Consider the following 25,074-nt stretch of genomic DNA (forward strand, 5'->3'; position numbering starts at 1 on the left):
ATTTGGACGTGCCTCGTTCGGTGGAACGACGTCGCTGTTGTTGGAGAACGTAAAGTAACCGATTTCGTCGATAAACGTAAACAAGTTTTCGAGATATCGATACTTTGGCTGTTGCAATGATTTCGAGTAGACGTACACGTTTTCGAAACGTACGCCGTTCGGGCTCTCGAGTAAGCTTATGAGAACGTTGGTTTTACCACAATTCGACAGGCCGCAAATGATCGCGCGTATAGTACTCGGCAGCATTTCGCCGTGCTTGCGCTTCTCCACGCTGCCTCCCATTCGCGATTTCACGTCGCAGTTCGTGACGCGTACCGACAACGGTTGCAGCACGAATTTCATGCTCACACTAAGGCTACGCGCTCTCGAACGACTATTTAAAGGCGCGCGAATTTACGAGTCACGCAGTAGCAAAATGTATCTCGTGCTGTGTCATCCTTTCGACATTCAGGACTTGAACGCCGAGCAGTTGCAATATATACCGAAGGTCGTACTCTTATACGTGTACGGTGATTATATCGACTACGTGTGGGACAAGCTTCCTGAACACGTGAAGGCGGATTCGGAGGTTCGAACGTATCGTCGCTGTGACGAGCACTACAATCAGTCGTGGCAGGGGACGCACAGCGATGGTCCCGCACTTAAGATAAAGAACTGTAGCGAATGTCAACGTCGGGCGGCAGTGTTGAATCGAGCGATAAACGCGCTTCCTTTCGAGTTACATATTCCGGGTTACCAGTTTTGCGGCCCGGGCACTCGGCTTACGAAGCGATTAGCCAGAGGTGACGCGGGCATAAATCCGCTGGACGCGGCGTGCCGAGAACACGACATCGCGTATTCTCGGAGCAACGATCTCACCGATAGATACGCAGTAGACAAAGTACTCGTCGAGAAAGCGCGGAAAAACGCGTCATCGCGAGAGATTCGGCTCTGAGCGAGAGAGCCGCCGCTGCTGCCGTTTGAGCAGCGATGAAAGCCAAGACCAAGATCGGCATTGGCATGAAATCAAAGAAGAAGACGATAACGAGGAAAAAGACAACGAAAAAGCGGATACTTCCACGGCAAAACGAGGTGGTGCGTTACCTTTTCTGCCAATGTTGGGCGCGCTCGGGTCCTTGATTGGCGGAGCGTAGCGAAAGGGATAAACGATAGCAAAGCTATCTCGAGCATATCTCGAGGAGCTGCAACGTCACCACCGCGCGATGAAACAGGGCCGCGGTCTGTATCTCGCTCCGCACAAATATGGATGCGGACTGTATCTCAGCTCCTACAAACGCGGACAGAGTGTAGTGAAGAAAAAAAAACGCCAAAGAGACGATAAAAATGCCCTCGGGTGCAACTACTAACGTGCAATTGGACGTGCTCGCGAAACGAATGCGCATATCGTACTTTAGAGGTGTCTTCATGTAACACTTTACCGACGAGCGGGGCGCACCGAAACGAAAGCGGTATCGTGAATCTGGACGATACTATCGGGCCTGGTACTCATTGGATAGCGTACGCCAAGAGGAACAACTGCGTCGTATACTTTGACAGTTTCGGTAATCTTCGACCGCCCAAGGAACTGATGCGATATTTCGAGAACGGTGCTAGGATGATAGAGTACAATCGTACGCCCTATCAGAGCTTCTGAGGTCAAATGTGTCTGCGGTTTCTACAAACGGTAGATGCGCGTGAATTTAAAAAACTCGACGAGGTGCTGTAAAATCTCAGTATTAATCGAACGTTTTTTCTGTCATGTCGCTAACACCTACGCTGAGCGGAAAGATCATCGTCCTCGCGGCGAACTACTTTCCCTCCATAGATTTGAGTGATTATTACGAGTTCGGTCTGGTGATTTTTGAAACTTATCACACGATACCGAATGTAAACGAATCGAACAATAAATTTTATTTTGGTAAAGACGACGCAGAAATTACAATTCCCGAAGGTTCGTACGAAGTGCGAGACATAAATGAATTTTTGAAACGTACACTTTTACGGAAACGTTCGCACCGCGACGCACTTGAAACTGTTGATGTAGTGCGTGGTGACAATAACAACAACAACAACAATGACATTGATGATGATAACTGATGACACTGATGGTGAGGGTGGAGAATACCCGATTACGCTCCGCGCAAACTACAACACGATGAGATGCGAGATTAGATATGCATACAGAATAAACTTTGACAAACCCAACAGCATTGGATTGCTGCTGGGATTCTCGTCGAAGCGTGTACTGTGACCACGAAGATGGCACGAATCGGATCTGTCGATCAACATAATGAATGTAAACGTTATCCGCGTAGAGTGTAACGTGACCGCGGGCGTGTACAGCAACGGCAAAAGCGCACACACAATACACGAATTTTCGCCGAGCGTGCCACCAAGATATAAGATATCGGAGAAGCCGACGCAGATCATTTACTTGCCGATCACGGCATGGAGCATTACGGATCTAACAATACACCAGAACGGACGATTGCTCGATTTTCGCGGAGAGGAGATCACCGTCAGATTGCATGTGCGACAGCGACAGATGCGTGAGATGCTCATATTGAACGGAACAGGAAGATAATGCATTCTTTACAAGGCTGGTAACATCACCGCTCGATAACGCTCGCTCATCCAACTCAGCAAGAAGAAGCTCAGCGCGTCGAACATTAAATTTTTACAATCTTTGGGATTCGCGATGCGCAACTTTTGAGATGATTGATATCTTGAATATTACCGGTGAGCCGATCTTTGACGATCGCATCGTCAAGATTGAGACTCACACGTACAACCCGTTCGCTAATACAACATTCGGGTACAGCGACGAGATAAGAAAACCCATATCCAGCAGCAGGATTTGTACACGTTGCCGTGCGAAAGTTTTCTCTACGTCGAAGGAAGATTGACGGTGAAAAAGAAAAATGATCTGATGCCAACGACGCTTGTAAATAATTGCGTGACGTTCATGTTTGATGAAATTCAATATGAATTCAACGGAGATTGACCGCAACCGAAACGTGGGCATAACTAGCAAGCGTAGTATAACGCTCAAGAATTACGTGTCAATGACGTACGATAAAGCTTTGATTGTGCTGAACGCTGGATAGAACTCTAGATCCGACACTTGGAGCAAGGACACTTTAATTTTTGCGTGCCACTCAGCATGCTGTTGGGTTTTTGTGAAGATTACAAACGCCTGATTGTCAACGCTCGCCATGAATTAATTTTGATACGAGCGCGCAACGACAACAATTGCTTGGTGGGAAATCCTTTGACAGAGTCTGAGGTTGAATTATTTAAAGTACAGTGGCGGATGCCTCACGTTGCGTTAAACGAGGTCAATAAATTATTAATGCTGCGAGCATTGGTCATTATCTGAGCATGAGTTTTCGTTCGTGGGATCTGTACGAATATCCTCTGTTACAGAATATGACCAAGCATTCATGGGCCGTCAAAACGGCGACTAAGCTTGAGAAGCCTCGATACATTATCTTTGCTCTGCAGATCGGTCGAAAGAATATGATGTCACGAGAAGAATGTCATCGTTAACAAGAAATTTATCGTGAAGGAAGTGGCGGTGCTGAAACAGGGGACCGTTCTCACGCATTACATTTTTACAAGTCCCGTGCCATGGAAATTTTTGACAAGATCCGACAGGTCTTGCGCCTCCTGGTTGATTGCTTATCACCATGGATTGCAATGGGAGGACGGGACGATCCCGTACAACGAGGCGAAACGTCTAATTACGATGGCTGTATTTGAAGATGATGTTGTCGTGTATGACAAGAGACGCGAGAAACGAACGTGGCTGCGGAACTTGCTTCTGGACGATGAACGAGAACGCATGTACATCGAGACTTTGGATGCAGTTTACGAAGACATGGAATCTTTATCTAATCTAGATGTTACTAATATTATACGATGTGTACAACGTGTTAAGAATTGCGCGTTACAAAATGTATTGAAAATATATAACTGGTAGTTGCAAAAGAATTTTTTAAATAAAAATACGTTAACGTATTTATTATATATTTCTTTTCCCTTCCTTTGTAATGTATAAACGTATGTGTAAACGTATGTACGTATAAACGTGTGTACGTATGTATAAACGTATGTATAAACGTATGTACGTATAAAAGTGTGTACGTATGTATAAACGTATGTATAAACGTATGTATAAACGTATGTATAAACGTATGTACCTATAAACGTATGTATAAACGTATGTATAAACGTATATATAAACGTATGTACGTATAAACGTATGTACGTATATATAAACGTATGTATAAATGTATGTATGTATGTATAAACGTATGTATAAACGTATGTATAAATTCGTGACAAAGAAAATACGTGAGACTTGATAAAACGTGTCGCGACATGTTCGAAATTCTTGGAAAGAGGGGGAGAACCTGCCTTCTCTCATCGATTCCAGAAGTATTACGTCACAATTACGCGGATGCAATCAGTCTTGCGATACCCGCTTGTATGAACGGCTGAAAAAATGTACTTCGCTAAAGAGAGCAGTGGATCATACGATGTGAAGAAGGAATATAACATGTAAGTTTCAATGTTCTATACACAAAAGTAACGTTTTTTAACATTATGTATGTACACGGAGCATCGTACGGTGCTTTACTGAGCAGATGTTACGATCTGACGAATACGGGATACAAATTTTTGGAAATTGGAATCAACGTTGGCCCACCGAGTTACGTGGAGGTCGCCCTTGGAGATCTTCGCGGACACGAACTATCGCTGTCTCTCGAAACATGGAAGAGCCTCTACGAACAGCGAGGGAATATTTACAAGATATTTCGAAACGAATACAAGGATAATTTTATAAGCGTTGGACCCCTAACCGTCAATGTTTGCATGCTGAACGATGCTACGCTCGTACGTTTCGATTCTTCATCCATACGCATTACGATGACCGAAACGACGCTACGCCGTATGTTTGACTTTAACGAGTGTATCGATGTAACATTCGAACGATTAGCTCGACTCGTTGATATGGTAGATACCAAGTATACGCGATTCTCGAGCATCGCATCTGAGAACATTATACGTGATAGCGACATCTTCAATGGACATCAGCTCATCGATTGCCAACTATTTAGTTTTTTTAGTTTTTAATAAGTACGAAAATCAGTATAATAAGATGTGAATAAAAAATTTTTGTTCGCATTATTATGTATGTATTTTCTTTTACTTCCCATTCTTCGCATTCGACGGTACTATCGGCCGTATTAAGCGTTCTCTTTTTAAATAAAAACGTATGATAAAATATATTTTCGTGCAAGAAGATATAACGAGAGTGACAATGCGGCGGCGGCGGAAAAGATGAAACATAAGAAAAAGACAGATGGTAGTATGCAGTTAGTATATGCAAGCCTTTATTGCCGATGCATTTTTGGAGATAGAGCGGCGGGTGACAACAAAAGTAAGGACCGGGGTCCTATGTTTACGTAACATCAATATCGCCGGGACCTTTTTCCCCCTCCTTCCTCGCGTTATGAGCATCCCCGCGCCTATGAGTACTCCCCGCGCCCCGCGCTTCCCTTTAGCCTCATGGGCTAGAATCCGTCTTGCTTTACTACTAACACTTTTTGCGCATGCGTTTATACGAGAAAGTAATATCTGTTATTTCTTTCTATCCGCTATTTTTGATCCACATTCATCAAATCTCTGATTATAAGATCTCTATATCTCCCGAATCGCGAGCGCCACCAAGCTATCTATATAAACGTGGCAAAAATTGGCAAATTGTCCTTAGTCTTTTCATCTCCCTTGAGAGAACACCATCCTGCGCGCTTTTTTAGCAGCTTGAAATCCATGTACATCTCTGCAAAGTACGCAATTTCAATTTCTTCTCTCTTCTCTCCTCTTCCTTTTTTTTTCAAGAAAGTTAACGCGAATTATAGCGCTGCACTAACTTACTTTTAAATTTGCGAAAGTTAGTGTTATACAAAAGTATATTTTACAATAATCTTCAACAATTACAATAACATTTGGCAAATTACTTGTTAATTATTTGTTTATATATGTCGTATTTGCAATTAAATTCACAAAAACAATTTTATACTGATAATGTACATTAAGTGTCTAATTGAACACTTTTTACAGCACATTAAATAAAGAAATATTGCTCATATGACTTTGTTAGTCAGACATACACTCAAACGTAATTTTTTAGTAATAAATCGACAAAATGAAAATTTAAGAAACGAAAAACTAAAAATTTCATGGTTACAATTACTTTGCGAAACATTTGGCTAAGTTAATATGTCATTGAACTATCCCAAATTAATAGAAAATCATGTTTCTAGATCAATTTGTTTCTGAGGAAAAATCGTTATCCATAACTACTATTGTAGTTTTTCCATCAATTTATAAATTTCCAATATCCTAGCAGTTATTAATGGTCGTATGGCATTCTTTGACTTCTTCTATTGTTAGGATGTAAGATTTCATTTTCCAATTATCTGTTAAGAATTGCATATTAAGAATTACATATGCATTCTGAGTTCTTGAATTCGAGAAATCAAAAATGTAAGTGACAGACGCGATCTTGGATATTTGAAGTTTAATCTTCTCTTTCACATCATCATAAAGTAGATATAGTCTTCTCGTAAGAATTTTGAGGGAAGGGGGGGAAAGCACAATGATCGGATATATATAAATAACAAAATAACAAATTATCTGATAATCATGAATATTATTAAAATTTTTTTTTATAAGTATTAAATATTCAAAATAATTTATAGAAAGTTTCATTGCGATTCATTAATTGCAAAGATATAAAACAAATAAATCCTTTGTTTATTTACTAGATAACTAGTTCATATAACTTTATGTAAATAATCATGAATCTTGAATACATGATGTACTTATATTAAAAAATTAAGATTTTTATCATTTACTTTATAATACATTTCCATATATTTCTATTAGACACAAATTAAAAAATACTACTATTTATTAAAATAATTATATGATCCAGATAATAAATCAAATTTATCATATTATTTTTAAACATGATTTAGAATAATCTATAATTTTTTCATAATTTTATTATTGTTTTGAAAATATAATAAAACATCCTTAATAATGCATTTAAATTGCACATTAAAAACAAAAATAACACGAAAAAAAATGCGGTATAACTATCAGAATTATAATATTATATCATATTAGAAAAGTCGAATTCATTTTGAGAGAAATGTTTTATGTTGCATATCTACATTTTAACAAAGCGAATAAGTATCACAAAATTGTTGTAATATATAATATTATTGCAAACTTCTGTTTTTTGTGCTCTATGGAATATTTCTTTGCTTAATTTAATAAAATCTTTTATATAAAAAATAGGATAACCTCTCTCTTTCTCTCCAACATAATCATCTTTTATGAAAAATAAACAATTCATGAAATCCTTCAGATTCAATAAAAAAGATAGATAATTGAAAGCGTATAAAAAGAAGAGCATAAGGAACTACAGCACAAGTTCTAGTTTGTGATATTTAATTATTATTACATTAAACGTTTCGGTCACAATCTGGCTATTTTCAGTAAATTCATAATATTCTTAAAACGCAGAGTTACATCTAGTTGACATTAAATTCAACCGTCGTATGTTGTAATTATATAAACATGTTCATTTCTATGTGAAGATGCTTCGTACAACGCCAATTGGCCAATTGTAACATTATTGTACGAAGCATCAAATGTTTTGACACCAACAAAAATTTCGAAATGACTTTATTACTTAAATTTAATAAGTGTATGTGAACAAAATATTCAAACAGTTCATATAAACATATATATAACAGTCCATGTAAACAATATAAATATATGAACACAGCATGTAAATAGAAAATAGAGTATTTTCTAAATGAATATTTGTCATTTCCGTTATTTATAAGACTGAAACCCTGGAATCATGAAATAAAAAAATAAAAAAATTTAACCTTTTAATTACTTTTTTTTAATTAATTTTAATTCAATTAATTTCATTATAAATAACTTATATCTTAACTAACAAGGGAACACAATCAGTTGTATGTGCCGATTTAAATGAGCTTTTAGTATGTAGCTTTTTTTTAGTTATTTATTTATTGTATACTTCTATCCTTCATTCTTATTTTTAAAAATTTTTTAATTTTTTATATGATCAAAATTAAAGAGCATTTTACACTGAAAACAATGTGTATTTAAATCATGTTCCGAAAAATCATTTTTGAAATATGAACGAAAACGTCTCTATGTACACGATCCGTACCTACGTATTCGTCTCATATCACGTTGTTCTACAAACAAAAATAAGACGTATTTTTTTATACGTGCTGAGTCGCATGTTAAGGGGGTGAAATCTTCCTTTGAAAAAAATCGGTTTTTTTCTTTCGAAGCGAATATCTTCGAAGAGATATGAGAGATAGAAAAAAATTTCTACAATGAAAATTGAATGGTTGCAAAAGTACTTTATAACTATAATAATACAAATTTTTTTTAGTTATTTATTTATTGTATACTTCTATCCTTCATTCTTATTTTTAAAAATTTTTTAATTTTTTATATGATCAAAATTAAAGAGCATTTTACACTGAAAACAATGTGTATTTAAATCATGTTCCGAAAAATCATTTTTGAAATATGAACGAAAACGTCTCTATATACACGATCCGTACCTACGTATTCGTCTCATATCACGTTGGTTACGCGAAATAGCGATAAAGGCAACACAGTTTATCACAGTGCAGTAGTGACTATTGAAATAAGTTTTGTAAATAATAATAATAATAATAATAATAATAACAATACAGCAACAGTGAGTTAGTTTGGTAGTTGGTGAGATAGTTTTAGTGAGGTAATTTGTCTATCTGCTAAAATCAGTCAAATACTTTCGAAGGTACGTTTATAAAAGAATATACAAAATATTTTGAACAATTAAGAACAAAACATTAATAAAAAAATTAATACTTTAATAAAATTTTATTCATTTCATTTTTATCGTAGAACAGCTAATTCCATTTAATGTTGATATCAATAATGTATTGATAAGACGATGTAAAAAATATGTAGATTTGCTAACACAGATAAAACAATAATTTCTTTTTTGTCTGCGTATGTCATTGACACATAAGTATAAAAAGAGACAAATCGTTAGAATGAATTCAGTTTCGTGCTTGATTTCGAATAAGTACTACTAGTTGCTAATGATACTAATTGGCTAATAAGTATTTATTTTTTATAACTGCATTATATGTATGTATTGATCGTACAGTAGCTAATTGCAGTGTTCAATGTTAACATGAATAATGTATTGCAAAACATTGCGTCTTTGCGTCTTATTAATCTAAGGGAAAAATAATATTCAATTGTTAGGATTTGATGAAACAGTATATTTATAATTTGATAACATTTTTAAAACACTTGTAGGAAGACATATCATCATATGTACATTATACAAAATTGTTTTTCCCCCGTTCAACGAATTCTTTTGAAGGATAACCAAATAAGAAGGTATCAAATTTATTATGAAATAAAAACTTTTCTCTCTTTCTTTTAGTAATTATTATATTGGAAATGGACATGTAAATAATATTTATAATTTTTAGAAGATAATGCGGTTTAATCCACGAAATGTATAATAATAACTGCTGTCTGCAGTATTTACTGCCGTGGATTTTCCAGAAAGTCCTATAACAACAGAAGAAGTTACGATACAGAAAAAAATGGAAAAGATGATAAAAGAAATGTACGAAGACTACTATGAAATTGAACAAGAAGAATCGTTGGATTTTTTAAACTCATATGATGTATCAGAAGCACAAGAAATAGAACTCGTAGATGAAGAAGAAAATTATTCACGCAATGTAAAAGAAATGGTTTGTGACATCGACGATATTTCAGCAGAATATGATTGAATATTGGAGCAGAAAAATGATTGAATATTGGAGAAGTGATAAGTTAAACCCGAGAACAATTGAATCTGTAAAATCAAGATTTCGGAAAATAATGTCAGCAGACCAATTACGACTATGAGAAAAGTAAATGAATGTAGATAGTAGACTTGAAAAGTTGGAATGAATTTCAGTATACACGTTAGATAAATTTATTGAAGTTATTCGTAAAGGGGCAATAATCCATGATATTAATCCATAATATTATACGATGGGCTTTGCAAGCGCAACAATAAATAAAAAAACTTATTAGGTTTTAAAGTATCATACGAATGGGTTAGAAGATTTAAGCTGGCGCATCAAATTGTATCTAGAAAAGTTACGAAATTTATAACTAAAAAAGCTTTAATGTCAAAGATAGCTTTACAGGCAGATAGCAATAGGTTTATTGAAAATGTCAAATATTATATTGACCGTTATGGAATTGAAAATGTGTATAATTAACGAACCAAAATTTTCAATTAGAATTGCATGTTAGTCGTACATTGACACAGAAAGTTGTAAAAAAAGTAGAGTCTGTAGCACAGTCAATATCTGCGATGCAGTTATACAATACAACCTATTATTTCAGCCGATGATAGATTATTATCTCCACTTCTTATAGTGTTGAAAGAACTTAGTGGGACATTAGGTCCTAGGGTATAAGAAATGACATTCATATAAATAATATTTTTATTATGTCGTCAAAATCTGGTAAACTAACATCTAATCATTTTGAAACTTGGGTAAGAGAAGTATATTATCCAAATGTTGGACCAAATTCAGTTTTATTGTTAAATTCATGGACTGGTCATTGTCTGGATATAATTCAAAGAAATAGACCAGATTCTACACAAGATATTGTTTTATTAACTATACCGGCTAGAGCAACAGGAAAAATACAACCGTTTTTGAATTCTGTTTATGGAAGAATTTCGTCAAGCATTTTTCAGATGTAGTCATGCTTTTACCAGGTGTAGAAGTATGAAACCGGAATTTTTTTGTAAAAATTACACGTCTGTGTTTGAAAATGATAAAAAATTTTTTATTCAAAATAATCTCCATTGCTATTTATACATTTTTCCCACCTCTCCGGCAATGTATGAATGCCACGCCAAAAAAACAGTTCTTCTTTTGAAGCGAACCAGTTATCGAGCCATTTTCGTACATTTTCATACGAATTGAAGTGTTGTTCAGCGAGAGCATGTCCCAGTGATGCGAATAGATGATAATCGGACGGAGCCAAGTCTGGACAATAAGACGCATACGCTAATATCTCCCAACTGAACGCCTCGATTGTTTCCCTGACCCGTTTTGCTGTGTGTGATGGAGCATTATCATGAAGCAAAATGATTTTGTGTTGTTTTTCCATATTCCGGTCGTTTTTCACGTAATGCTCTATTTAAATCGATCATTTGCTGTCGGTAGCGATTAGTTTTAACGGTTTCACCAGGTTTTAGCAGCTCATAATAGATTACACCCTTCTGATCCCACCAAACACAGAGCATTGTCTTCTTTCCAAAGCGATTTGGTCTTGCAGTGGATGTCGATGGTTCGCCTGGATTCACTCATGATTTACGACGATTAGGATTCTCAAAATATATCCATTTTTCATCACCTGTGACAATTCGATGGCGAAATGACTTTCTTTTGTATCTGTCAAGCAGCATTTCACAAGTGGTTTTTCGATTTTCTTGCTGTCTTTCATTCAGTTCATGCGGAATCCATTTTCCCACTTTCTGAATCTTGCCCATAGCTTTCAAACGAATGGAAATGGCTTTCTGCGTTACATTCAATTGATCCGCGAGTTCTTGTTGAGTTTGAGTATCATCTTCATCCAATAAGGCTTGCAATTCGTTGTCTGTGAACTTTTTCGGTGGTTTCCCACGCTCTTCGTTTCTCACGTCAAAATCACCACTTTTGAATTTTTTGAACCACTGTGTTTTACCAAGAGCATGTTCACCGTAAGCTTCGACAAGCATTCGATGCGAGCAGTTTTCTTCAAATGATAACAGAAAACCAATGCTGTCCGCAAATCGTAGTTCGTAGGCACAAAACTCGACGATGTTTAAGGTTAGAAAAAAATATACCGGTGTATGGAACTTGGGTTGTTGTATGTTGGAAATCTTCGTCAGCTGTTAGAGAGAGATGATGGCGCTGCAGATGCGGTCTTGTGGTCCTTAAACTGATAGTTAGTGCCATATATAGGGAAATTCCGGTTTCATACTTCTACACCTGATAGATCTTAATGTAAAACTTCATTCTAAAAACGCTATTTTAAAATTACAGTCATTAACGCACAATCAGTTTTCATTGCCAAAATTTACTAATTTGTTTAAACACGCTTGGTACAAAAGTGGATATTTGGAACATAGGCCAGGAGAATTTGATACACCAGTCGATTTTTGTTTTAAAAAACATTCGAAAGCAACATGCGATATTTGTGGTGAAATAGTTGTAATTACTTGCGCATGATGCAAAAAGTCTCTCTGTATACTCGTAACTTATTTTTTCCATGATCATCATATTTGTAATCTGTATAAACCGTAAATATTATAATGATTTATATATATATATATATACATTGTAAAAAGATAATTTTAAGCAATGTCTAAAAAAAGACACATGGTGTGTGCTTTTCATGTTTTAATTGTAGTAAATACAAAATAAAAAATATTGATTATTGACATTTTATATCAATACAAATACCATATTATATTAATAAAAATATTAAAAACTAACAATAACTTTAAAATTATTGTATCGTAGAATTGCAAATAAAAAAAGTAAAACAAATTATATATAAATATATATATATATATATATATATATATATATGTATTAGGTGTACAAATAAGTTTCCGCCGTTTTTTATCAAAAATTAAGCATTTATTGGGAAAGAACGATACATAATGTTTTATTGATGTAAGTCAAAATGTAAGTGCAAGTTCTTTTTGCGTTTGGCACGAATCTTCATTCAATAATACTTCCAATTCCGCGTCTTCGTATACTTTCGACCTTCCGCTACGTTCTTTGTGTTCAACGTCAAATTCACTGTTCTTAAATTTTTGAAACCATTCACGACAACTTCTCTCACTTAAGGCAGCCTCATCATATGCTTCTACAAGCAATCGATGAGCCTCAGCTGCAGATTTCTTCAAATTAAAGAAGTAAATCAAAAGTTCCCACAAATGACGCTTATTCGGCTCAAAACTCGGCATTTTCGCACAAAAAAAAATATATGATGCTGACACAAAATCGCTAGTATTTCAAGGTTATATTGTTGACAGATGTCCAACCTTACGATATAATGTTTTACATCAGATAATTTTAATCATAGCTTGCTAGTGGCGCCTTTTGTCAAACGGCGGAAATTTATTTGTACACCTAATATATACTAGTCAATTTATTAGTGAAGTACAGTAATATATAATAAATTATTTATTTGAAGTACTAATTGTAAGAGTACTGAACAAGTGCTTTTAATACTTATTGTTAAAATAAGTAATTAATTACTCTTTCAATATTAGTCAATGTTAGATTTCTATAAAGGTATAATGCCATTACTTTTCAATTCGTACTTTGTAAATATAAAAATAAATTTATGTAACACAATTAACGTACCATTTAATATACTAATTAACGTATTTTTTAATGTTTTTCTCACATGCACAAATAATGGTACTTACAAATTTCCGCCTATCTACCTCAATCCTTGCAATTTCCATTGTCAAATTTTGGTAATATTTCAGAAGAATTCCTCGACTAAAAACTTCTAATATTCGAAAAAATTTCATTGGACCTCGACTACGAGTTAGAAATTGAGTTCCAGAATGTACTCATAAATTATTATCGGCATTCTGCGACAAATTGTTTTTTTTTTCATTATTAGCTAAATGTCTCTGACACTAATTATAAAATAGGACTCGCAAATTTACATGGGTTATTATAATGTTTTTTATAAATTAATAAGTAGAAAGGAAAATGTATCAAAAACATATATTATTAATAAATGTAATATAAATTATTAATAATGAAATAAGTACCTTTTTTTATTATGAATTCATAAGAAGTACCGCATTTACTGCAGGTTACTGCAAATTTATATTCATAAGTTTCACAGTTGCACATTTTATCCATTTTCAATTTATATGAAGCATTTGCACGTTATTTCCATAGCAAAATCAACTGACTATGCACAATCAATGCTGCATATGCTGACTTATTGCACATAGCAGCAAATCGATTTTTTGCATAACATTGCATTAATAAGACGTATCATATTAGTATCAGTGACCTCGCCCTGATAAAATGAAAGATTCAAAAAACGTCGGCATTAGCAATGGATAAAAACATAGCGATAACCAGCTAACCCTCTGATATCTTTAAAAATACCTGCACGGAAAAAATGCTACAATCAGAAATGATAATTTTCGCTTATCAATACATTTAGTTGTGATAACTGTAAAATGAATATATTCTTATTATTATTTCTGGTTGTGTAAGCTGGTTGTCTAACTGTAGCAATTTTTTCCGTGTAGTGTGAAAGCATTATCAAGATGACGCCTTCAATACATTATTGATGTCAACATTAAATGGAATTAGCTGCTCTACGATGAAAATGAAATGAATAAAATTTTATTAATATAAAGTATTAATTTTATTAATATAGAGTATTAATTTCTTTAATGCTTCGTTCTTAATTGTTCAAAATATTTTGTATATTCTTTTATAAACGTACCTTCAAAAGTATTTGACTGATTTTAGCAGGTTGACAAAGTCAATGTTGCTGTTGGTATTGTTATTATTATTATTATTGTTATTATTATTATTATTATTTACAAAACTTATTTCAACAATCATTATTGTATTGTGATAAACTATGTTGCCTTTATCACTATCTCGCGCAACCAACACAATATGAGACGAATACGTAGGTACGATCTCTATATACATTTCGTTCATATCTCAAAAATGGTTTTCCGGAACATGATTTAAATACACATCATTGTTTTCAGCGTAAAATGCTCTTTAATTTTGATCATATAAAAAAATTAAAGTTTTGAAAATAAGAGTGAAGAGTGGGAGTATACAATAAATAAATAACTAAAAAAAATTTGTTTTATTATGGTTATAAAGTACTCTTGCAACCATTCAATTTTCATTTAGAAATTTTTTTCTATCTCTCATATCTCTTCGAAGATATTCGCTTCGAAAGAAAAAAAAACCTATTTTCTTCAAGGGAGGATTTCATCTCCTTAACATGCGACTCAGTACGTAATAAAAAAAAATACGTCTCTTATTTTTGTTTGTAGAACAACATACTAAAAGCTCATTTAAATCGACGACATTCAACTTGTGTTCCTTGGTAAGTTAAATTTTCAAGGTTGTTAACTTTAACTTAATTTAGTTAAAAGAAAAGTTAACTTACCCAACCCTGCGTATATTGCTGGTGGTAAGCGGAGCATCTTTGGGCGAGATGCTCATTAGGGTTGAGTTATGTGCGACGTGCATTGTAAGAGCGACCGGGGACTTAGAGTTCGACACTTAAACGAAGATCATCGCCTTTATGGAAGAGGATGTCCTGAGAGGTGTGACTCTTCGGGTGGGGGGGGGGGACGACGGTCGGTTGCCGGCACATACATTCAGCCGCATTTGGTTACTCGTACGGTGGATTCAGTCGATCAACTCGCGGACATCGCAGACGCGATCATGAAGACCACTCGGGCGCCAGCTTTTCAAGTTTCTGAGGCTTCGGACTCATGCATTACAAGGTGCAAGCGACGCAGCTTCAGTCAAACAAAGTTAGAAGTGAGGTTGGCGCAGTTACGACTATGCAGGAGATGACGGAGCAATTGACGGCTCTTCGAAAGTCAATCGAGACGATTGATGAAGGTCGGTCTCGCCGGAAGCACGACAATGAATCGGGCGCGTTCGCGTCCACGTTCGCGTGACCGTGATCATCCAGCAAACAGGCTTTGTTGGTACCACTGATGTCTTGAGCCGGATGCCCAATTGGATCGATGCAAGTTGCTTTGCTCGGTGCAGCAACAAGGAAATGCATTGGCTAATTGTTGATGACGACGAGCGATTCAAGTCGTCTTTTCGTAACGGACAAAGCAACGAAAGTTTTATTTTTAATAGACACGGGCGCGGATCTCTGCGTGTACTCATGGAAGATGATCCGTAGGTCACATTAGAGGTCGACTTACGAGTTCTCGGGAACAGCTCGACAATAAATACATACCGAGACAATGACTTTAAACTTCGGATTGCGACGTGCGTTTACCTGGCTGTTTGTGATAATAGATGTCGAGACCAATTATTTATGCCGATTTCTTGTCTCGTTATGGTTTTCTCGTTTGCAGAACTCTTGCCTTGTTGATCAGATAACGAGTTTATCTTCTCCCGAACACTGAGTATGATGTGACATACCAAGTATCAAGATGGTCGCGGGTGCGATGCCGTACCATGTATTGTTAGCGCAAATTACGAAACCTGAAGGACGGTACGATGCGGCATGATATTGAAACAACACCAGGACTAGTGGTGTGCAAGCTGCGTAGACTCGCATCGGATCATCTAGCGACCACGAAGCAAATTTCAGAAGATGATAGAGGCCGGAATCATACGGCCCTCTAAAGGATGTACTAGTTGTCGCCCTTACATTTAGTGTCCAAGAGAAGTGAGGAACCTTGCTAGGACTATAAGGCATTGAACGCGCGTACTGTCCCGGATCGTTACCCCGTACAACACATCGAAGATTTTGCGCAAGCATTGCAGGGGAAGATGATCTTTACGATCTTCGATCTCACCAGTTCGAGCGCACCAGATTCTCGTAACAGAGGAAAACATTCCAAAGACGGCCATTACCACGCCGTTCGGCATATACGAATTTCGATACATGTCATTCAGATTAAAGAATACGACACAGACGTTCCAGCGGTTTATCGACGAAGTTTTGCGTGATTTTGACTTCTGTTACGTGTACATTGATGATATCCTTGTCGCATCAGTGTCAGCGGAAGAGTATCAGAAATATCTACAGAGAGTTTTCGAGAGGCTGCGAGAGTATGAGGTGATTATTAATCCCGCGAAATGTATTTGGCCAGCCGGAGGTTATATTCCTAGATTACCTTGTAAACGGAGAAAGAACTCGTCTGCTGGCAGCGCGAGTCCAAGCAATACGATTATAGAAGACCGAAGACAGAGAAGGATTTAAAGAGGTATCTCGGCATGATTAATTTTTATAAGCGCTTCTTGCCAAGAGCCGCAGAGACATTGACGCCGCTTAACAATTTCCTGCACGAAAACAATAAAGGAAAGACGCCGGTGTCGTGGACGCCCCAGACCGAATAGGCGTTCGAAACATCGAAAAAAAACTTTGCGCAAGCTGCCTTTCTTGCAAATCTAAAAATTGACGCCGAACTCGCATTGTTTACCGACGCGTCCGTACGCAGCATCGGCGTTACAGCAGCGGGATAACAACGAGGCTAAGAACCTTTAACGTTCTTCTCAAAGAAAGCCCAGCCGAAACTAAATACAGCGCGTTCGATAGGGAGCTTCTAGCTATTTATTTCTCTATTAAACATTTTCAGCATATGCTGGAGGCGCGGACATTCGTAGTTTACACGCAAGCCGTTGGTTTTTGGCAAAAGCCATTTCAAAACAAACACGCCACGCCAGTTCCACTACCTCGATTTTATTGGCCAGTTTATCACTGATGTTCGGCATATAACGGGTGCAGATAATGTCGTGGTGGACGCACTGTTAAGAATCGAAGAGCTAAGGTCACCTTTGGACTACGCTGCAGCGTCACAGAGGGATAATAAGAAGTTCGAGAGCTATTTGCAACGGCAATCCGATCTCAAACTGGAAAAATTGATGATCCCTGGAGGGGGAATACAAGCCTTTTATGATGTAGCAACGGAGACGCCGCGACAAAGCCGTTCCTGACAAAACCTTTTCGGCGGACTACTTTCGACTTGGTCCATAATTTGGCTCACTCCAGGTATAAAGCTCGTAGCACAGCGCTACGTCTAGCCGATCCTGAGGAATGATTGTCGCAATTGGGATCATGCTTGCGTGTCTTGCCAAAAATCAATTTTCATACTAAACTTTTTTTCAATCAATTTACAATCAATATTTTTCGATATATAAGCAAAAAACATGCTTTCTGCAACTATTCAATTTTTTTCGCATATTTCCTACACAAATCTCGAATCTCGAACATATTCATTTCTTTTCTAATGGCTTTCCGAAGATTTCCGTGCAAAGAAATGCTGGTTTACAATTTTTTTCCAAACTAGGAATTTTTCAATCTAATTCTATTGGACTATACAGTGCACTGCAAGGGCGATCCTTACGCCTCTTCTCGAAGATTACGCCCCTTCCCGCCGCCGCGCCATCTCGCGACAGACTCCGAGCAATCGCGCCAACTTGCAACAACTATCTCGCGTTGCATCTGATATACGTGTAAATAATTGGAAACTCTTCCATCTATTAATCGGCTACCAAATAAGTGTAAATAAAAGAACTGAGGAACGTTATATGATGCGTGATTTTCTTTCCACTTCCCCTGCCTCCAGCCGATATGATGAATCTACTCGAATCTCTAAAATTCTTTTTAAATCACGCTGCTTATTAATTATAATTTATTAATATTGATTCAATTCATTTTTAGTATTTTTTTTTCAATAAATTAACTAATAAATTAAATAAATAACAATATCTCTCAAATCTCTTATTACTCATTAAATACAAGTTCATTAATAATTTCAATTACTCAGTTAAATATAAACTATTTCTCAAATAATTTAATATATAAACTTTCTCTCAAAAAATCTGTTAATTCGAGTTCGCTAGTTGAAAATTTGAGTATGGGCTGTCATCTTTTGATTTGTCGCTCATTCCGAGACGCAGCTTGGACTGATCGTACTTCCCTTATCTAAGAAAATATTTTCCAATCAATTTCTACTTTCTTCTACTCCCGCGATCCCGCACGCACATATAATGCCATTTTGATCACTATTTTCTATATTCTTATCGATACGGACGTAACAATATTAAAACTTACAATTAGGAAAAATCTCGGGAAAAAATGTTTTTATATATAGTTATGTAAAATTATATGTAATTTTATATACATATATATGTGTGTGTGTGTGTGTGTGTATGTGTGTTTATAAAATTGACATATTTTATGGAATTATAATTATATATAAAATATATCCATATATATAATATTTTTTCCCAGAATGTAAATTTCACTTTTAAAAAAAAATAAAATTATTTTATTTGTAAGAATGTGAAATAAAAAGTAATAAAGAATTAATTCGAATTTGAATTATTTCATCATTTTCATGAATTTTTGAGAAAAAAACAGAAAAAAAATCATCAAAATATTTTAATATCGCTTATTATTTAAAAATGTTTTGGTACTGGACAAAATATTTGGATTGAGTAAAAAGTAACTTTGTATTTTTAAATTTGAATGTCATTTAAAAATATTTTATCTGAAGTTTATTTTCACTCAAAATATATTAAGCATGAGTGATATGATTAAAATCAGCTGACAAAAAACTAGACTTCTGGAGTTTCACCTGTTATTCTAGGTATCTTAAAGTTAACTTTTCTGCCAATATAACCGGAGATTTGACTGCCCATGGAGTGCCCAATAACATGCAATTTTTCGGTATCAAAGTCCACCTCCGTCATCTTATCGAGAATCATCGTAAGAGCATTTGCAACGCGAGGAGCATTTCTTGTCACTGTTACATATGAATCGTTCGCAAATTTACTGTAATCCACTGCGATAATATTATGATCGTTTCTTTTCAAATAAGCTGAAACATAAAAGTAATTTATATACTTCTTAATATTACATCATCATATAATATCATCTTCATATTACATGTCATTTCGGTATACCTTCCACTATTGTTTGTACGCTCTTTTTCTCTACATTTTCCGAGAAACCGTGAATGTACATCACCGTCGGTTTGCTAGTGATTAATCGAGATGTAATTGCGCTGGCATTTTCCAGTGAGCAATCGATATATTCATGTATAGTGATTCTGAAAGAAAGAAATTTTTGGATTGATAATAAAAAAATAGATTTTTTGGAAAATTTATTTTTTTTCGTCAAAAAAGATTGATATGACGAAAAATCCAATTGATTTCTTTTTTTCGCAAGAATTTAATTTTAAGCAAATAAAGTGATAAAAGAAATCAAAAGTTTGAAAATAAGTACCCGATATAAATACGTAGAAAGATGCTTTTGAGGTCCTCTTCGACGGGCACTCCGCCTACAAAAAAATAAATGTTGCTCATTTTTTCTTATATCAAACATTACCTATATTTAAGCAAAATAAAAAAAAATTATAATAAAATATTTCTTCAGCACAACTTTTTCAAACAATCAAAAGAGAATTAAACAAGGCTAATAAGAGTATAGCGCAATTAATAGTGCGCAACAAAATAATACAAAAACTTTAGTTAAAAATTTGTATTGCGATATCATGATGTTATCTAACAGTTGATTGAATGTATCGAATCTATTTTGAATCATTTTCAGCAATTCGATACATTTTATACTTTATGTATTAATCCTTAGTGTGTCAGGATTGGATAATATAACAAATTGTCAAATTTGAACATGGTAAAGATCCAGAACGGAATCAAGGATACGTCTTGAAGCTTTGGATAATATGTAATCAGTATCACTAATTTAAATTAAACGCATGTATTATTATAATTAAAAATTGAGTTCTTCTAAGCCAAGCTTTTTATATGAGATACATGCGCGAGATATTGAGATACATACGAGATATTACATGGAAAGTTTGCTTATAAGAACTCAATTTTTAATTGTAATAATAATATACACATTTAATTAGTATATAAAAGATAAATAATGTCGTATGTGTACAAAGCAAAAACAAACACAATAAAGTGTGTAAAGGAATTATTAAAGCACAAAAAGACATTCTTTCTTACGAGTCGAAGAAGAATGTAGTTTACAAGATTAATTATAAAAATTGCAATTCTTCTTATGTGAAACAGACGAGCCGTAAATTAAAGACTAGAATTAACGAACATAAAAATGACATTAATAAAAAGGGCGGTAACTTGTCTATCATTTCTGAACATAGATTACAATTTTAGATTACATAATTTTGATTGGATGAACACAAAAATTTTAGATGATAAGAGATATATTGGCAAAAAGTTAGTGTCTGAAATGCTTAATATTAAAATGCAAGACAATGACTTGAAATCAGACACGGAGTTCTTGCACCATGCTTATACGAACATAATTAATAAAGTGTAATTCTTTGGATTGATGTAATTATACTTAAGCGGCTATCTATATTGTTTTTCAATTCGATAACTTTTGGCAATGTTGTTTCCTTTCTTATAATATTTATTTCTTTTACATAAGTTGACTCTGCTTTTGACACTGCGCACGTTATGTTTTTATAAGAAATTTAATTTGATTTTATCTGTTTTGTCAATTTCAATTTATTTAATTTATATTATTGTGCAGTTATGCTTTGCAGTCGGTAAGTCCCCAGATAAGGTTTTGTTATCCTTTCTTTTTAGTAATTGATTTTTTAATGATATTATTTCTGATTCAGATCGCACTTAGTTAATCATTAACTGACGGTTATATACACTCCAGATATGGTAATCTGTGAGACTTGCTTGCTGAATTTGATTTCTTTAACGTTATAAACATTGGATTGTTATCAATTATTATTATGATTTGAGACTGCTGAGGATAGCTTGAATATAACCGAAACGTTCAGTTTTTGTATATGTAATAGATTAATAGATACAATCGAAATATGTGTATGTGATAATCGCACCAATTACTGTGTATTAAGGGTCTTAATTGCCCTTTTTTACTCTATTTTTTATTTGTTAAACACAATAAAGGTCAATTTTTAAACGAATAAATCTGGATAACATAAAATTAATTATTTTAATAATATACAGAGTGTTCGGAAAATGCCGGGACACCTAAATAATTTTTGAACGGAAAGATAATTTAATGAAATTTGCAGGACACTTATTATATCAGAAAGGTTATCTTTCTTCGTAAGGGGTAACAACCCCCTCCAGGAATACAGGGGTGAAACACGTTCAAAAATCTTAAATAGCATAAGAGGTCAAGTGATGGCTCTTTCGAATAACCTCGGAAAGAATTGTTGAATGAGACATAGCGTAACCCGACATCCTAGTTATCAGCATCTTTTATTAAAATTATGCGCATGTTTCCGTCATCTGCTCTTAGCGTAACCCAAGATCAACGACGTGAACGTGACAAATAACTGACTTCTTTTAAGGTGCATGATTATCGTAAGTCCCCTCGCCTCTCACATTTAGGGTGCTTGATTATCGTAAATCCCTTCGCTTCTCTCAAACAAATATCTCTTTTGATGATGTGTGGATGAGTGATTGCTAGAGATCTTATAAGGAGGTGACTCTCTTATTTAATGAAACTTTTCGATGTTGACAAATCGGCATTTCTAGGTCTACAGTGGAGCGTACTGTCAAACGCTTTGAGCACAGGTAGTATTAAGAATCAACAAAATTAGATAGGTCTGTTACAGCAACAAATTCCGATAAAGCGTTAGATATTGTGTTGTCCTTTGTCGAAATCCGCACAGTTCTATTCGCGATGCAGCACAACAAAACAATATCGGTTTAGTGTCAGTACATAAAACATTGAAAAAAAATTAATTCCATCCGTATAAGGTTCATCTTGTTCAGGAATTATCTGAGGATGATTTCGATCGTCACATAGAATTTTGCGATTTGATGATAGACAGAATCACCAGAGATTCTCTTTTTAAGCAATATTATTTTTTTCGGATGAGACAACTTTTACGCTGACTAGTGAGATAAATCGACAACTGCAAATACTGGAATGAAAATCCTCATTGGATGGTTGAAGCGCATCCGCAAAAACTCAATGTATGGACTGGATTATTAGGTAAAAATATACTTAGATCTTTCTTTATTGATGACAACCTCATAGCTCAAAAATATGACAATATGCTTCGAGATGAGATTGGCAATACAGACCATCGTTGGTCCAAACTTTAACGGTGCCCCATCCTGTTTAGTTCCAATAGGATAGGGCACCAGCTCACTATGCTTTACAAGCACGACAATATTTGGACGAATTTTTCCCCGACAGATGGATAGAAAGGAGAAGTCCAATTGAGCGGCCACCCCGATCACCTAATTTAGTACCTCTATTTCTTTTACGGATATTTAAAAAGTAAGATCTACATCACCAAATCTAATTTTGATTATTTTGATTATTTGCGTCGCCGAATAGTTGATGAGACGTGACATACCACAGGAATATAATAGGAAGGTAGTCTCAAGTTTTTACAACCGATTAGCTAATTGTTTGGCCATTCAGGAGGAGCATTTTAAACAAGCACTCCAAACATGAGAGGCGAGGGGACTCATGATAATCAAGTACCCCAAACGTGAGAGGTGAGGAGACTCACGATAATCAAGCATCTCAAATGAAGTCAGTTATCTGCTACGTCCACGTTGTTGATCTTGCGTTACGCTAAGAGCAGATGACAGAAACATACGCATAATTTTAATAAAAGGAGCTGATAACTATGATATCAGGTTATGCTATATTTCATTCAACAGTTCTTTGAGGTTATTCGAAAGAACCATCACTTGACCCCTTATGCCATTTAAGTCTTTTGAGTGCGCGTGCGCATTTCAACTTAACTTAGCCGAAAATAATTTACAAGTTCTAAGCGCATGATGTAACAAAAACAAATATTATAATTGACGTTATATTTATTTCTGCATAGATCACATCTTAGCAACAATTATATATGCAAGGAGCGCAGTACAATTTTCCGCACGTCATTGATGCTGTTCCACTCCCCCTCCCAGTTAATTTGATGTCCAAAAAATTATATCAATTAAACGGTTGTTGATGAGAAACGGATGGAGTCAATCGTAATTAAAATTACAAGAGATACATTCTCAGTCAGAAACGTTGTGGATATGCACATTATCAGATTGTTAACATTGTCTTAGAAAGTAGAAACATAAATAGTAATTTTATTGTTAATTATAAATTAGTAGTCGTTCCGATTAATTTGGTAATATACATATCCAAAATATAAACAACGTTTCTGACTGAGAATGTATCTCTTGCAATTTTAATCATGATTGACTCCACCTATTTCTCGTCAACAACTGGAATTGGTATAGCTTTTTGGACATCAAATTAATGGGTGGAGGATGAATCAATGACAAAAATACATGCGGAAAATTGTGGTGTGCTTCTTGCATGTATAAAATATATATAAAATCAGTAAGATGTAATCCATGCGGAAATAAACATCAATTAGTATCTATCTTTATTATATCGTGAGATATAACTTGTAAATTATTCTCGGCCGAAGAAGACTAAGTTAAATCGAAATGTACCGAGATCTTATATATATGTAATGTCCGGCTGTCAAAAACTAACAAACCGATCATCACCTCAGAGCATATACTATATAGTCGGGAAGCACGGCTTATACCTGCACAGCTGAGCCGTGAGTACGATCTCCTTATCACGGATCACGCGCCGACCGCGTGAACCACTATTATCACTTTTGTCATTACAATCATTTTAGATAAGTTTAAAGAAGAAACACCATATTCATTTCGGAAAAAAATCCAATGAGGAAAGAAGACCTCTCCTTCTTTAATCACCAAATAAAAATTAAAGACAACTGCTTATAAATGTCACCCAATCGCGGCATAAAACGCTCCATAAAATACACACAGGATTTCTACAAATCAATTGTTGAAACCGAGCAAAAACGCAAAAACAGCGGCTTCTCACATTAATTAAAATCACCAACTACCAGAATAGAGCACAGAATACTCGAAGCCTCGCGAGCAATTCAACGTATTGAGCGGATGCGCGGAACGCGTATATAAAAATAACTCTACAACAGATAGTTGCAGGTGCATTTCGATCGTTATGAAGACAAATGACGAAGTCAAGCATGGGGATTCACTTCGTGTCCAATAATACGATATTGTCAATATTTAACAAGTAATAGACAAATGAAAATCTGTAGAATATTCTAGAATCATGCTCGAA

General features: G+C 35.1%; 1 protein-coding gene and 1 pseudogene across 3 annotated transcripts in view; one reads left to right on the forward strand and one right to left on the reverse strand.

Moving 5' to 3' along the window:
- The window catches only part of LOC105152678 (pancreatic triacylglycerol lipase), a 108,016-nt gene that overhangs the window by 80,895 nt on the left and 2,047 nt on the right, over nucleotides 1–25,074 (reverse strand). For 2 of the 3 annotated variants that reach the window (XM_087411257.1, XM_087411255.1), the window contains exons 2-4: nucleotides 20,176–20,230; nucleotides 19,854–19,999; nucleotides 19,526–19,768 (exon numbers count right to left, since the gene is read on the reverse strand). In XM_087411257.1, coding sequence (XP_087267383.1) covers nucleotides 19,526–19,768; nucleotides 19,854–19,999; nucleotides 20,176–20,230 — 444 coding nt within the window. Of the gene's footprint in view, nucleotides 1–19,525; nucleotides 19,769–19,853; nucleotides 20,000–20,175; nucleotides 20,231–24,502; nucleotides 25,053–25,074 lie in introns of those variants that run through there. The other variant, XM_087411256.1, reaches the window with a different exon arrangement.
- Nucleotides 1,738–10,911, forward strand: LOC147908045 (uncharacterized; annotated as a pseudogene).

Source organism: Acromyrmex echinatior, chromosome 11 (genome assembly GCF_024713525.1).
Source record: "Acromyrmex echinatior isolate Ae372 chromosome 11, ASM2471352v2, whole genome shotgun sequence".
Classification (NCBI taxonomy): Eukaryota; Metazoa; Arthropoda; class Insecta; order Hymenoptera; family Formicidae; genus Acromyrmex; species Acromyrmex echinatior.